General features: G+C 32.9%; 1 protein-coding gene across 2 annotated transcripts; it reads left to right on the top strand.

Moving 5' to 3' along the window:
• Positions 1 to 15,200: 15,200 nt before the first annotated feature.
• LOC127119649 (uncharacterized) lies at positions 15,201 to 17,120 on the top strand. Of its 2 annotated transcripts, none has more exons than XM_051049921.1 (5): positions 15,201 to 15,443; positions 15,527 to 15,587; positions 16,373 to 16,424; positions 16,548 to 16,617; positions 16,724 to 17,120. In XM_051049921.1, exons 1-5 carry the CDS (start codon positions 15,333 to 15,335, stop codon positions 16,808 to 16,810), a joined length of 381 nt encoding a protein of 126 aa, XP_050905878.1. In that variant the 5' UTR covers positions 15,201 to 15,332; the 3' UTR covers positions 16,811 to 17,120. The 2 variants fall into 2 exon arrangements, with proteins under 2 accessions (XP_050905878.1, XP_050905877.1); XM_051049920.1 differs by having other exon boundaries at positions 15,224 to 15,443; positions 15,515 to 15,587.
• The last annotated feature ends 350 nt before the right edge of the window (positions 17,121 to 17,470 follow it).

Raw genomic sequence — 17,470 nt, forward strand, 5'->3', positions numbered from 1 at the left:
TTATTTTCGTTATTGTTACTAACTCTGACATTAGACTCTGAACATAGTTCAAATTCTGAATTTTTGAATTAAGAAGTGGAACAAATTGATGTCACATAACACAAAGGCATGCAAAGTTATTAAAAGTAGAGTTCAAGTTTGATTTAAGCGTAACGATATTGGATTATTGTATGCTATCTTGAATCAAATGAACTGCTAATGTGAAATATATCATCACAAAATGGAATGGGATGATAATGAATTTAAAATGCTCAACAATGAAATTGTAAAGTGAGGCTTAACTTACACAATGGTAAAGCAAATGAGATGAAGTAAACCTTATAATCGACATTTAAAATAAGCGTAAAACAAAGAAATGCATGCAAAACCATAAGTAATGTGATCAAAGTCGGTTTATGTGTACCGACAACAAATGAAATATTGTATGCAAGGGTCATAACATGGCGAAATCAAATCAATATATTGATAAAAATCCGTCGGCATAATGACATATGATTAACGCTCAATATGTGAATTACATCTAGTTTTTAACATCGTTAACACAACCAAAACAACAACAACATAATATGTCATTGAATGTATTAGATCAAACGAATAACCAAGATGGCATAGACAAGAAAATAAATTTGTAGTAATGACATAATCGACAACAATCACAAACAACTTCGTAATCGAATTGAAAACTGTAGTAACATAACCACCAAAATGCACCAAAGTCGAATCGACACCAAAACTAAAGATCCAAGAAACATACAATATGTAAAATAGATATGCACGAAAGAACTTGATATCGTTACCGAAGCGCGAATTTCTTTGAACAGAAAGTTGTATCGCTGCGATGTCCAGCTGTTGTTGCTGAGTTTCAATGTTGCAAAATCGAGTTGTTGTCGTTGAAGTGTGATGCTGCAAAATCGAGTTGTTGTTGTTGTTTCGAACCAAAACAATGCAACTAAGCTGAGATGCCATCATAGTTTCGAACCACAACTATGCAACCAAGCTGAGATGTTATTTCCACTCCGGCCAACTGTGGAATTGATGTTGAGTCGAGTCGTGTCTGAGGGAGGTGTTATTTCCATTTACACAGTGAGACTCGGTTTCACGTGGGAGATAAAGGGAGTTGTTGTGTGATTTAGTGATGTATGGAGGTTAGTTTGTGTGGAAAAGTGGTAGAAGTTTGAGCTTATACAAGGGGGTTCATCGGCGATTTACACAAAGGGGTGTTCAGAGACGGGAAGGAGAGGAAGGGATGTAGTGGGAGGTGGTATTCTTGCAGGGAATGAGTGTTTTATGGCAGATGTATGGTTGAGGTCGAATGAGGTGTTGTTATTGAGGTATAAAGGTTGTTGAGTTAAAGTTGGTGTGGTGATGGATGATGGAGAAGATAGTTTGGTTCCAGCTGATGAAGGTTTGCAAGGTTGTGTTAATTTTGGTTGTGAGGTGGAGAAGGAGAGGCCTGTGAAGGTAGATTGAAGGCGTGGCCATGAGATTTCTGGCGGAAAGGAGATGGAGGTTGAAAATATGGTGGTTGTTGGTTTGAAAAAGGAAAAGAAATGAAGTCAGGTAGTTGGGGTTGTAGATGGAAGAGGAAAAATTCTCGCGGAGAAGAAGAAAATCAGGTTGAGCAATATGAATCCTTTTTTGTGGTGCGTGTTTTTCTCTTTAGAACCTCATCTCTCTTTTTTACTTTTTCGTTTGAAATAGAGAAATATCTACCAATAGTAATATGCCGTTTGGTGATGATTTTGTTGTCTCTCCTCACTCATTCATCAACATAAATATATATACACCAGGGTTTCTAATTAACTAAACATTAGCAAAAATATCCTTTTGATTTTTTTAAAGTGTAAAATGGGTGTAAACTAAATAGAACAAATAAAATGAAATATTTTAAGATAATCAAAATGAAGCCAAGGTTAATTCTATTTATTTATTTTCAGTATTTTGACAAAAAAAATAAAAATAAAAAGACTCAAAGTAAATAAAAGTTGAGCATAAAAGTGCTTGAAAAATTAAAATGAATGCACAAAAATGATCTGCGCGAAATAAATCTCTCAGAAACATACATGTTTTGATCAAATTTTAAAATAAAAAATGATTGTTTAAAAGGACCAGACTTATAAAAAATATGACCGAAAAAATAGTCGAAAATATAAAACGAGCACGTCGGGTAAAACTACGCGAATCGTAGATTTACAATACTAGCGTCTGCAATGTAGCGTTGGTGAAAAAGAAGTCGGGAAATTGGCGTATGTGCGTAAAATTCACCGATCTCAACAAAGATGGTTCGAAGGACCCGTATCCATTACCACATATTGATAGACTGATTGACGTCAATTCAAGTTTCCGTCTGCCTAACTTCATGGATTCCTACTCAAGTTACAATCAAATACGAATGAGCCCAACTGATACACCCAAAACAACATTCATGACCGGCAAAAACAACTATTACTACAAGGTAATGTCATTTGGTCTAAAAAATGTTGGGGTTACGTATCAGAGGTTGATGGATATGGTATTCTCATCACATATAGGAAGAAATATTGAAGCGTACATTGATGACATGTTAGTCAAGACACAAGAAGAAGGAAAGCATGTAGATGACTTGAAAGAGACCTTTGAATCAATAAGAAATTTCAACATGAGACTTAATCCCAACAAGTGTACCTTTGGGGTATAGGTCGAAAAATTCATCGACTTCATGCTGACACACCGGGGAATAGAATCAAATCCAGACAAGTGCCAAGGTGTCATTGATATGAGAGGCCCAACATCCATAAAATAAGTCCAACAACTGACAGAGAGGTTAGCCTCCTTATATGGATTTCTGTCTTGCGTTGCGATAAGTCCATACACTTTATCGCAACTATAAAGAAGTCGACATAGTTCATGTGGATGGAAGAATGTGAGAAGGCGTTTGTGGAGTTGAAGTAATTCTTGCCTGCCCCACCAATCTTGATCCGTCCAAAGGAAAATTCACACTTCATCTTGTATTTAGAAGTATCCGAGAAGGTGATTAGCTCGATATTGGTTCAAGACAATGATAGAGATGAGAAACCGGTCTATTTTGTCAGCAACGTTCCCAAAGAAGCAAAAACACATTATCAGAAGATTGAACGACTAACTTTGGCGGTAGTGGTTACCTCCAGGAAACTCAGGCAGTACTTCCAAGGACATCCTATAATAGTCAAAACGAATTATTCCATAAAACAAATCTTAAAGAAGTCTGGAAGGAGAAATGGTAGCATGAGCAGTAGAATTATCCAAATATGATATCACATGCACGCCTAAAAACAATAATAAGTCACAAGTATCGGTAGATTTATTAATAGAATTGAGCTCACCCACCCCGAAAGAAATACCCGAGCAATGAGTCCTATCAGTGGACGACTAATTTAACCTCAAGGGTAGTGGAGCAAGAATAATGCTAGAAGGAACATGGGAATTGATACTAGAGCAATCTCTTTGCTTCAATTTTTAGGCCAACAATAATCAAGCAGAATACGAAGCGATGATTGTCGGCTTGAAGCTAGCCAGGACAGTCGAAGTTTCTCATTTGTTGGTTTGAACTGACTCACAGTTAGTCGCTAGTCAAATTGGGGGAGACTATCAGACAAAGGATGTGTCATTGCTCAAGCATCTGCGACAAGCTCTACAATTAGCCAAAGAGTTAACCAAGGGCCTAGGGCTAAACATGATGGTAATCCAAGAAACTTTAGAGACACCGAGCACAAAAGTGGAGGACGTGATGGTACTGGAAAATGCAAAGGATTGGATGACACCCATAATTTAATATTTGACACAGGACAAGTTGCCAGATGAGGAGACTGAAGTATGACGCATCAAAATAATATCTTCCTGATACCTCATGGTAGTCGATCAACTATACAAGATAGGAAGATCTTCCCCAATGCTGAGACGCATCGTTGAGGAAGAAGTAAGATTCATAATGAAGGAAGCACATGAAGGAGTATGCGAAAGTCATATCGAGGGAAGAACTTTATCTGGAAAGATACTCAGAGCCGGGTATTATTGGCCGATTATGCTACAAGATTTTGCATGGTTCGTAAACCATTGTGAGAAATGTCAAATTTACGCTAACTTCGTACATTCTCCTGAATAATTACTACATTCAATAATATCTCATGTCCTTTCTACTAGTGGGGGTCAGACATCCTCAACCCTTTTCCTTTAGCCGTTAGGAAATTAAAATTTCTTATAGTGACAATTGATTATTTTACCATGTGGGTGGAGGCCGAGGCCGTATCCTAAATCATAACAGAGAGGGGAAGACATTTTTACTGGATAAATATCATATATAATTTTGGCTTACCAGGGATCATTGTATCCGATAACGGCACACAATTTGCAAGCTCTTCTATTATAGAATTTTGCAGGCACCTCAATATTCATAACCGATTTGTGTCGGTCGATCATCCCTAGGATAATGGTCAGGAAGAAGCAACAAATAAGATTATTCTGTCAGGAATGAAGAAGAAACTGGATGAAGCAAAGGGGATTTGGGCTGAGTACTTACATGAGATCCTATGGTTATATCACACTACTCCTCATTCGACCACTAAGGAGACACACTTTTGAATGGTGTATGGGGACAATGCATTGATACTAGTAGAAATAAATTCTCCAACCTGGCGACAATTGAACTTTGACAATAATGTTAATAGGGAGGGGCTGAATAACTCGTCTAACCTCATAGAAGAAATCAGAAGAATAGCTCACGTGAGGGAGTGTGTAGCAAAACAACGAATGGTCAGAAGGTTCAACATCAAAGTACGACCAAGAAGTTTTCAAGAAGGAGACTTGGTTCCAAAGAGGATTACAGACACACATAAGAAGGAAAAACTCTCCCCAAATTGGGAGAGACCTTATCGGATCAAGCATAAACTAAAATTTGGAGCCTACAAGTTTGAGAATTTAGAAAGAGTCTTTTTATGGAAGTAAGTTTACAACAGTCAAGAAGTTGTATCGAGCTAAAAACCATGATAACAAGTTATAGTTCCCATAAAAGTCATCATGACAAGAAAAGAGAAAAATTGATATTATTGACATTTTAAATCACTGCCACATGGTAACTTTCCAAATAGGTGATCGACGCAAGGAAGCAAGAGTTCCAAGATTTTCTTGTCTGAACACTTCAATCCACCTAGACCATGTGATCGATGGGCATATGCACATCCTAGAATTCCTGAAGATTGAACTTTTGTAGGCCGAGTACGAATGAGCAAACAAGTCTGACTGCATAAATCCTAAGTAGGTCGGGTTCCAGTCTAAAGGAACATTCTTACAAGGCATGAGCAAGTCGGATTTGGTTACGTAATGACTCTGGAGGATGAACAAGTCGGGCCTGGTCTTGGAAAGGGTGCCAAGAGGCGACATGAACAACCATAGATGACGATTACGAAATATTTTCATGATTGCATGTGAGTTACATAAATTAAGGGAAGAAGTGTTCCTTAGGGAAGACGACAGTCGTTACCTAAGGTTGCTTTAACATAGTATATGAATGGGCATCCCTTTAAGAGCCATTGATGATTGAAAGAGTATAAAATGAGACTTCCTCAACGAGGAAAGGGAACAACAACTAATATCTCCTAACAAATAGGACGATTGTGATATCACCTGACTAATTTAAGAGAGATTTTTCCAAATAGTATTTAGTAAGAAATATATATATATATATATATATATATATATATATATATATATATATATATATATATATATATATATAATTTAATCATTTGATATATTTTTTTAAAAAAAATAATTAAATTAAAAAAAATTATAATGCATATTCAATAATATTATCTCAACTTGTATATTTAAAATAATAAATAAATTAAATAAACTAAATTGATTATATTTAAAACATTGTAATGTTTTTCAAATAAGAGATGAATAATTAAAGCATTAAAATTTTAATTAGATATATTTATAAAAATTATTCGCTTCGTCTCAAAATAATTATCATACTTGACACTTTTAAATAAATTGAAAAAATGTGATAAATGAAAGAAATAATAATTTTTTTACCAAACTATTGTAGATGGTTATTGATATATTTAAATTATTATTAATGCAAGAGAAAAATAAAAAATCAAGAATATTAATCGGAAAATATAATTGAAATATCAAAATTAAAATTGTATTGAAAACTAAAAATGACATTTAGGGAGTAACTTATTTTCAAAAGAGAAAATAAATTTAAAAATTAAAATTTAAGAAACATTATAAAATAAAAACTGGGAAAACTTAGGAAAGAAGACTGAGAAAAATTGTTATAGATAAGAAAATCAAATTAGAAATTTGTTTAGAAATATTTAGAAATTAGATTATCATGTTGAATCTAATTCAATACAGTAGCAATATAACTTTTGTTACTATTTATACCGAATTAATTAACCGAATCATCATTTTTAATACATATATAACGGAATCACTGTGACCAAATCGGTGTTTAAAAGATTGAATTAAATAACTTAATACACATATACAGTGATCATGGTTGTATTCTGTGATTTCAGGTTTTATTTTTTATCTCCTTTAGAAGCCATGGAAAACCTTGTTCCGCTTGCGGCACAAAAGAAAATAGTAACAAGAGTTTAAAAAGGCCGGCAACACAGTCGTTGATCGAAGATTTGCCGGATTAGATACTCTCTGAAATCCTATATTTTCAGAACATGCGTTGTTTGCAAGAGATGGTTCCGTTTATGCCACTCACTCGATTTTTATAGCTTTAACGATGGAGGCGTGAATAACTCAGAGAACAGGATTCAATTGCTTCGATTCGTTAACTCAGTTCAGTTCTCCCCACACTCTCAGCACCTTCCCATCGAAAGTTTTATTTCCAACTCTGGGACAACATCATGAGAAAACAACTAGTCACTAACTTTGCAAATGAAGTGTTGTTACTACCTGAAGAAAATTGAGGAACTAGACATTGCTTAAGCCTCTTTCAACGCATTTGGAACACACAAAAATATAGGATTGGGTTAATTCTTCTTTAAGTCCAATGGGTGACATGGATACCATCGTACAAAAAGCACCTAGTTAGCCTAATATATTGAGATTTATAGGAATGAAGAGATCGGTGTAAGGATAAGGAGACCTCTTTGTTGTTTGAAAACGTGTTTTAAGTAGCAAGTGATATAACAATAAGAATATCGAATCTACAAGAAGTGGAAATAACTTGGATCAATTTCTCAAAAAATTATCTTTTATAAATAAGCATGAGCTGAATAAAAATAATTTATGTTTGTCACATGTTCAATTTAATAACAACCAAGAGTAATACGGTGTTACGAGAGTAAACGAGTTCAATAATAGAGAGCATGTCAGACAATGACCCATTAATATAATTTTGTCATCTATATATACATGATGTGTTATGTCGTGTCAGGAAATGTCAGAAAGTGATTTGAGTGTGTATATCTACATAATCAAAAATGTATACTTCAGGACAAGAGGACAAATCTCTAATCCTCGCTTGTAATCCTAAAACATGTTTGATTTTATTCTGAAAGTTTTTCATGGTTGTAGCTATTTATCTCTAAGAAATTAATCTAGTGAATATTTTCAACCACTTTTATCATGAAATCCGCTTGCTATTGGATCTCCCACAACAACAAGCTTGCATCTTTTTTCAAGTTGATCAATCAAAGAAACTGATTTATAACAAATTAACACATGATAAAGCAAAGCATTAACAACACATCAATTAGCATAAAGACTACATTATATTAACTTCTCATAGCTCAAAATAAATGATTTAGCTCATAATGAGATGAGTACATACAACAATACTGATTCTTAAGCTAATAGTTCTCAAATACACAGTTAAAATGAAATAACAACCTAAGAGCAACGTCTTCGTATTCTTTCAATGATTAATCACCAAGAGACAACTTCTGTCACGCTAGAGATCAATAGTAGGCATTTGAGATGATGAGAAGGAGAATCTCCATTTTCACTCAACTCACTTTCTTCACTGGTTTCTTCTACTTGATTTTTCTAACAAAAAATGTTGAACTTTTTTTCCTGCTTCAAGAGTTGCTTTTATAGTTGCTTCAACTAGAGTTTTGAATATTATCTTGGATCATGTACTTGAGAATAAATCAAATCAGACCTAAAAGAGAATCAACAACGTTCCCTCAATTTCTTCCTATTCGTACAGTAGTGGAATCAGGTATAGAAATTAGTGGGAGACAAAGTGTAGTGTGGCAGTCTATTGGCGCAGATGACCAGGCGGCGTTGTCCTTTTTGCAGCGTGGTGCGGTATTGGTTGTACCATGTACTAACTTTTGTCTTCTAGTTCCTTGTTCTTATCCATTCAAACCAACTCTCCTTCCAACGCAAATTATTGTCATGTGTACTCTAGGAATGCAATTGATGTTTCTCCTTTTTTTCTCAATTGCTTTCAGCTTTCTACTTTCATTTAGGTACCAGTTACTATCCTAGATTTTCGTATCCGGTCTTATCAAAACTAACATTTCAAAAGCAACACACACATAAAAACTATAAAAAAGAGTATATTTTGTGCTCTTTACAATATACTTTAAAAATAGTAAAATGTAATGAATTTAACTACTGAATGGTAAAACAAATAGTCATATTCAAATATTAGGACTTGTAATAATTTATAAAATATGGGTTATCAGTGTTTTGCTTATAAGTGCAATGACTGTGATGTATTTAGTCACAATTCAAGAAAGTGTAAGAGTACTAAAATGAATTAAGATGCTTTGAAACAGAAGGTAAATTATATGTTATGACTCCAATGTTCCATGTATTAGTTTGTCCAATAGCACAAGCCTTTACTAATTTATAATCTATTCTTAATAGAGTTATTTTTCAATTATATTTTTTTATTTGTAATTATTTAATTTATAAATTTAAATATATATATATATATATATATATATATATATATATATATATATATATATATATATATATATATATATATATATATAAATATGACGTTTCATTTTTCAGAAATGTTTGAAAGTAGCACTCTTTAATTGAATATAAAACTCTCTTTTGAAATTCGTTTGTTTATTTTCAACACATCCCAATTTTTATTATTTTCAAAAAGAAATCAATATTGTTTCTCAAGCCCTTCCGAAAAATTGCCTTCCTACTAATCAAATCATCTTTTCGTTTGTTTCTTAGGTAAGTATATGTTCCGTTGTAGAATCAGAATTAGGTGTACGTTGAGTGAGGAATCTTGAATCGGTGGTGTTGATCTTAGGGACGGTAGAATATTGCGGACCTACAAAGTTAATACTCCAACGTCTAATTCAGTTCAAATTTAAGATGAGTGTAGTAAAAAGTGGAGATCATTAAGCGTACTTCAAATATCCCGTGTAATGACTTTTATATCTAGGTCAATTTTATCAGGTCCCCACAATGAACTTGAATTGTACTTGCTAAAAGTAGAAATATGTGACAACCCCAAGTGATCAATGGCTATCATAGACTTTTAAGATTTGTTGCGAGCTTAAGAGCTAACTCATGTGAGGGGTCAGAAGCTATACAATTTGTATGCATGAATTTATGTGTTCAAGTTAGGTTATGTCTTAATTATGATATTGAGGTATTTATAGCCACATCGAGTCTAAATCCAATGCTCCATTAGAAATAGCAACTACTTAAGGAATGAATAATTTATATCTTGGTACTCAAAGGAACGTGATCCACCTCTCCCATGACTTCTATCGTGCCGTTATAGGATAAGGACATGTCACTCGCCCAGTCCCGTCAGACGAATTATCCTAGAAGAAGATGAGGTATTCAATAAAATGGTGATACCTTTGATGCATAGATAATTGATCTGATAAAGGGGAGGATGATAACCCCTATGTCGCCTCTGAAGACCTTCACATAAATATACTGATACAATAACTAATAGTTGATACAAGATGATTGACACTAATTTACAATACATATTAAACCAAGTCATTACAACACATATTGAACAATAAACCGATTCATTACAAGATAATAAAAACATGACTTATAATACCAAAACAAGGCATAAAATACCACATAAACTCCTAAACAACAAATATTCAACTAATTCATTATATTTTATATAACTAACGCAATTAACGATACAAATGTCATGGTCAAAGTAAACTTGAACTTCATTTTTAAAAACTTGATCTTCATCTTCAAAAACTTGATTTTCATCTTCAATTCGTTCTTTTTTACTTTTATACCATCCAACTTTATCTTTTATTTATTTATTTTTAATGTAAGAAAGAGATTAGATTTCTTGCTCTTGAATTCATTTCTTATCATACCAAACAAAATGATTCTAACTCTTGCATCCCTGCAACTTGAAACTTTACAAAAGAAGATGAAGGGTTTTTGAATTACAAAAAAAAACAATTGTGAATGGAAAAATAAAATCTACAAGTACCTTATACATCTAACACCTATAAAAGCAACGAATTTGGTTTGAATCGTTATATATTGTCATCAATGGAGTATCAAAACCACTTTTGCATTCGTTCTAAATAAAATGAAATATCATTTCATTGCTTGATTTCGAGTACTATGACACGTTAGTTTGTGATGAAGATGATGTAGACAATAAACTATGAATGACTAGACATGTAGTTGTTGTAAAGATGAGAGAAGAACTTTTCTAGAGTTTATGGCTTTCAATGAGGAAAATGATGGTTGGAGGAATGTCTCTCTTGTCATAAATAACAACATAGAAATTTAAATATAACTAATAATAAAGTAAAATAATTTTTTAATTTTTTAATTGACGGGACAAATAATTTGTGACATGACACCATATACAAAATGTCATGTTAAAGTCACGTAATAAATTGAAGTGAAATCTGAAGAGAGACAAAAGAAATAAGAAAATATTAAATAAAAAGATAAAGAATCTAATTTTTAAAGAGAATTAAAATATTTTAAAAAATCAAAATAGAAAAAAAAAGTGCATTTAAAAATAATATTAATTATTCATCACGCTGATACAGTAAATAGTAAATACCATTTCTTTTATATATGTTTTTTAGTTTGTGTCAAGTGATTAAATGAATCCTAATATTTGAATTAGTTGAAATATTTTATTTTCTTTTTCTTTTTCAAAATAGTATAATATCACAATTCAACTTCGCAAATAACCAAACCAAAAGACATTGTTGACTCATTGTTTAACTAGTTGAATCCTCTTGTTATATTTTACTAAAAGATAAAATATCTGATTTAATTTAATTTTAATAGATTAAGAGTTTGTTTGGATGAGATAATTGTCTTTTTAAGAAATTAAAATTTTAAGCAATTTTAATTATTCAATTGAAATTCATTTATTTTTAATTTGTATTTGTTTGAATAGAGTATTAAAACTATTCATTGTTAATTATTTTAAGTTATTTTTATAAATTTTAAATTTTTTATTCCAAATTTAAAATTTAGGAAAATAGGGAACATGTTGGAATTTTTTAAAATTTAAACGGATCGGTTAATGAAATTTGAAAATTATTAAGGATCAATTTATAGTTTTTGGAAAATCTTAAGAGTCAATTTGTAAATTTTAGAAAATATGGGGCACAAAATTTGAAATAATAATAATAATATGTAATTTGACAGTCACATTCTATGAAGTATGAAAGAAATTTAAAATTCTTTGATTTTATGTATAATTTCAAAATCATTAAATTTAATTTGAAAAAAATACTTTATAGATTTTTATCATTTCGAAAATTCTTCATTTTTTTTATCCAAACAATAAAATTTGTTAAATTATTAATATTATATTTCCTCGTTAAAATGCCTCATTCAAACACACTCAAAAGATCTAATTTAAATTATTCCTCACATTCTTTTAATTAGTCTTACATTTTATATCTAAGACAACTTAGCCACTTTATTTATTCTTGACTCATATTTGGCCTATTGATTATTAATTTGTCACATTAAATATATTTAGAATGAATCCCACATTCAAATATGGAGATTGTTCAATACACCTCACGAATTACTCACACATTTCGATGATATTTCAAAAATAACCCTAAAATCCATATTTTAAAACCCGGACGCAATAGAAACACCACGGGCTCTCTCTAAAACACGCCAAAGCAAGAGATAAAAAATTTGGACTTTGGAATCCATATTCATAAGTTACGGAGATTGAACTCCTGACGCACCTTAACATATCACACCGATGCCTAATCTAAGTAACATTCAATTTAAAATACCTTGGATTCCAAAGTCTAGATTTCTTACGGAGATTGACGCATTTATTTTTGCAAACAGAGCAAAACCAGGCTTTTACTCATTGCATTCTCAAAGCTTGTTCTAGCATTTTTCAAGCATTCTCAAAGCTTATAATCCCTTACATTGAAGTTTAACACATCTCTAAAATTCAACTTCACTGCATTGCATGTCTCAGAAGTTCTATTTTATAGCATTAGTAAGTTACTCATTCCTTTTCTTAATTTAACATGCATCCATTACCTAAATAGTTTATAAGTATGACACATTGGAGATTAGGGTTCGTGCCTTGTTTGTCTTAAACTGTCTAGTTTCTCCATTTTCACATTGAACCTTAAGTCATGTGCTCTCTCTGGTTCGTTTCTCCTAGTTTAGTGCAATCCAGATTTTGAAATCCGAGCCCTTAGTTCGAAGAACAAAATCTAAAGTTACTTTGTATCTATTTTTGGGATTGGTCTATTTTTGTGTTGGTTTTTTATTTATTGTTTTTGTTTATGTACACTATCATGACATTATTTTTCTTGTTTCATTGTAGGAAAAATGTTTGACAACCAAGAATGGATGATACATGGTATAATAGCCCAACATGCTTCAGTTCCTAGGGAGAAAGCTAGACCCCCGCGACCTGTAGTTGGAGAAACTTTGTTTGCTGATAAAAGATCATCTTCTCAGGTTCATGTGTCTCTGACATCGTCTTCCTAGATTCATATGTCCCATGCTGCCCAATAAGCCCCAAAATCTCATGTTTCCTCAAATGTTATTGTGTCTGATGGTTTCTTGAGAGACCCATCAAACCTTTCACTGGTTCCTATGTATCTAGACTTTGATGTTAGGAACACGTGAGAGGGATGAGTAGCATAAATCTTTAACTACTCTTTTAAACATGTGTGCTATAATATTTGAATTGTCTTACAATGAATGTATTTAATTTTGCAGCACAATGACACATTAAAATGTATCATCCATGTTAGGAAGGTTGCAAAGCTGGCACAACCTGATGAACCATGATTTTAAGATGTATTACAACTATTTGGGTTGCATGATTTATACATAATTAGATATGATTATATAACTATGTATTATTGTCTGCTTTTGTAGAGAGGTGACACACAAAGACGTCTTTATTTTATCTTCTGATTGGTGAGATGTCCATCACAGTTGATGGTGTATCATGCCTCCTACATCTTACGATCACAAGAAAATGATTAAAATACTCCAAATCTAGTAGGCCTGAAGCATTGTACATGATGATGACTTATTTGGGAGTTGACTTGGAAAAAGCCCAACATGAGATGCATGTCACTAGAGGATGTATTGCTAGGTTTTCATTCCTGGTAGATCGATATGAACACCGCCTGGATACAACAGTGGATTTGATGGTGATGATGCATGAGTTGCATACCGTAGATCATGTTCTTTGAGGTAATACCATTTGGTTTTAGTTGGCAAGTTCATATTTGTGGACGAAAGTGTGCCTTATGTCGACGTTATCTATCTTAGATACTTCATTGAATTAGAAAGGATTCATGAGTAAAAATTGGACGTTTCTTGTTTAGTGTACCTCTACTCCAAGTTAGCTGAAGGTAGTTTATGGAAGACTTGACAGTTGATAGGAAACAACTATCTATTTACGATAATTTATTTCCATCTTTACTGATATTAATTTCATAGTACTTGTGCTACACTACTACTAATACTTCATCCAAACCATTTTCAGACATGGGTCCACCAACATTTTCCATGTATCTCTGGTTGGACATATGAGGAAGATTACTCCGAGGCTATGCAACGTGCATATTTGATCATCGCCTTCAGAGGGAATCAGGCGACCATGCCATTATGAGTTACTCTTGAGCGCACCGTGTCAAATGGTATTTGTTTATGTTACACAATGAGTATCGCGAAACACAACCTTTAGAGGTGATAAACTTGTAGTCTAGATGGATGACATGTGGGTATCAACTTATGTACACACAATTACTTGAGCAAGTCCTACGGAAGTTCATGTATATGCAGGGTATAACTAAGTACCCCGCCATTGTTACTCATGCCACTGTCCTCCGCAGGGATGTTGATGAGATTTTTGTAGAGTATGTAGTGTGTCAACTCCTCGTCTATGGAGTACAGTATACGACTACGTCCAATGGTTTTATATAGTGTCACATTCTTAGATGACACTAGATGCATAAGGAGATCCTTCCATGCCAGCTATTCCAGAGAGCTTTTAAGAGAAGAAGACAAGGGAATGTTATGTCGTTGATGTGTTGTTAATATGTCAACGTATTGTGGCTATTGAGAGATAGGTCATATCTAAAGGCGAGCTTGAGGAAGACACTCCTCAAATGACCACTCTACAGGTCGTCTTAATAAATGCATGACATGCGTTATAGCACAAGCGACAGAGGAGGAACATGAACGTCAAATATAAACAATAGTTGTCTTTTACTTTGTACATTTTGATACTTTGACATTTTGTACAATGATTTGATGTGGAGTTGATTATGACATTTTGTATTTGACATTTTGACATTTTAGTATTCAAATATACGCAATAGTTCTTCTATTTTGATCTTATTGTTGAATGATTGCTTTATAAATGACTTATAATGTTTGGTTTATTAAAAAATATCAAATTTCCTAACTTAGTGTCTAAGGGTATAAAATACTGTCATGATGGAGTTAATATGGAGTTTAAAATCTTAACATGTGTTTTTCCCATTATAAGGAAACAGAAAATACACAGACAAGTTAAAGTGATTTAGTGTGTAATAGACGCGTCCAAATTTTAAAATTTTGACCATGTGAATGATATTTTAGAATTTCTATAAAGTATGTGATCATTGCAACAATATTGTCAAAAGGTGTCCCAAAATTCCCAAAATGGATTAACCTGACCCACACTGTTCTTGGGCTAACAAATCCCAAACGGGCTTTTTTTTCAAAACCCATTTTGGATGAAACACCAAAAACCCTAAGTGAACAAAAAATCACAAAACGTCTCTCTCTTTTTCCCCATAATCAATCAAGAAAATCACTACACTAACACTGAATAATAAAAAATTACGTAACTTGCGATGAGTAGTGGAGGTGCAGGAGCTGTAAAGCCCAAAGAGGAGGAACAAGATGGCATATCCGTTCATTCTCCTTGCAAACCTCCTCCTTCCTCCGCTTCCTCTCTCCCCAAGGTCTCTCTCTAACTCTGAATTTCAATTTCAAATTATTTGAATTTCAATTTCACTGATGATCGTTTCGATAGGAGCAAGCGCAGGTTGAATTGGAGCTCAGACTCTTGGAAGCTCTTGAGATTTATCCTCCAATAAAACTTCAAGGTTTTTTTCCTCTATGTATATATTTATATTCTTTTTAGGCGTGTTTGGAAGAACTTATTTAGAGCTTATATACGGTTATTATATCGTATGTATATGGGTAGTGTTTGAGAGGACTTGTAGAAATTATTTATAATCGATAAGCTCCTCAAAATAGGTTTGGAAAAAATCTTAAACTTGTATGAAAACAATTTAGGTCTTGTTTGGATAAACAACTTATTTGTAGCTTATAGCACCAATGTTTATCAAAATAAGTTATGCATAAGCTATTTTTTATAACAAAAAATAAAAAAAACTTTATATTGTTATAAGTTGTTTTCATAAGCTGTTTTGATAAAGTCTCCCATGCAGTATCACAAAACTTATGTCAGTGCATAAGCTCAAATAAGGCAATCTAAACATGCCCTTAATCATATTTCATCTTTGATTATATAAATATTTCATGTATAAGCTCTTGTATGATAAGCATGTCTTACCTGAAAACTTAATTAAGTTGTATAGTCAAACACACGCTAATTCTCTAAAAAAGCTTTAAAATGGAAGATCATTAGTGATTTTTGCATCTACTGATTTTAGTAGTGTTAAGCAAAGAATATTGGTTTTGTCCACTTTCACTCACCTATGAACCTTTCAAGTGAAGAATAAGCAGTTTTTGAGACTACACTACAAGAACAATAACAAATCGAGCATCATTGATTCCACTTGTTTTCATTTTGAACCTGTCACATGTCATCATGTCATCATGTCATCAATTTTTATTCTTACCTTTTAATATCCATTTCATGAAGGAATACATCGCCACTTTGTTCTTTATGGTCTGATGGAATATCTAAAGAGGAGGTTTGTTCTTCTTTCTACTTTTAAGCCCGTCTCGACATTTTGATTATAAAGAACATAATTTGCCATATATATCTATATTCTGATATACGATCTTCGTATTCGAAATACATATGCTTTATTCAGTTTCGACAGACACTTCTCTTCTGAGGAGGTCCTTCAGTTGCTGGATCGGTTCTACAACTTAGAAATGCTGGTATGCTATCAATAAGAAGCGATTCTTTCCATTCATAAAGTAACATGTTAGTTTGTGCTTTATGTTTTAACATAGTGATTTCAATTTGTTTATCATTCTACCTCAGAAAACAGACGATGAAGATATCGATATGCTTAATCATGAAGAAGATTTCAGCTTGCCTCAGAGTTTCTTTGGAAAGGAAGAATCTTGAGCTATAAATATTTTCATTTGAACATCTCCACCTTTTGATTTGTAAAGTTCATTGTTATTCTATTCTGTCATTGTCTTCTCTCCTCATTTTGTGTTGGATTATGCTTCGATGGTGGTTCTTTTGTCTTTCCTGTTAAGTTGTGGTGGCTCTTATCACGCGCGCATCTATTATGTTTTGCGTGGTGGTTCCGAGTATTATAATCTCGTTTTGGGCTGCTTAATAAATGTATTTAACTGCAGTGGTTTGGATATAGAACAGTAAGACTTCAGGGTGTATTTATATGATTAAGGAAAGTATATCGTATTCTCAATGGACTGGTAGGAATTATTTTTGGTGATAAACACCTCTTTCATCTAAAATTCATTAAGTTTTTGGACTTCCTTTTCCCCTATTTTTTCTAGAAAATCTACACGGTTGTCTATAGAAGCTTAGAGGTTGGATGTTTTCCTTTTTTTTTGAAAATTTGATATTCAATCTTGACACCAACTAATCTACTCAGCGTTCATTAGTGGGAGCCATCTAAAATCAGAATAAACGAGAAATAAATTTTAAGGTCTCAATCCTTCACCAACAGGGAACCCTTGGAGTTAGATTGGAGTTAGATGTTGTATTTGAATCTTTAACTTTTACTTCAAATGAACCCTTGGAGTTAGATGTTGG

This window comes from Lathyrus oleraceus, chromosome 2 (genome assembly GCF_024323335.1).
Source record: "Lathyrus oleraceus cultivar Zhongwan6 chromosome 2, CAAS_Psat_ZW6_1.0, whole genome shotgun sequence".
Classification (NCBI taxonomy): domain Eukaryota; kingdom Viridiplantae; phylum Streptophyta; class Magnoliopsida; order Fabales; family Fabaceae; genus Lathyrus; species Lathyrus oleraceus.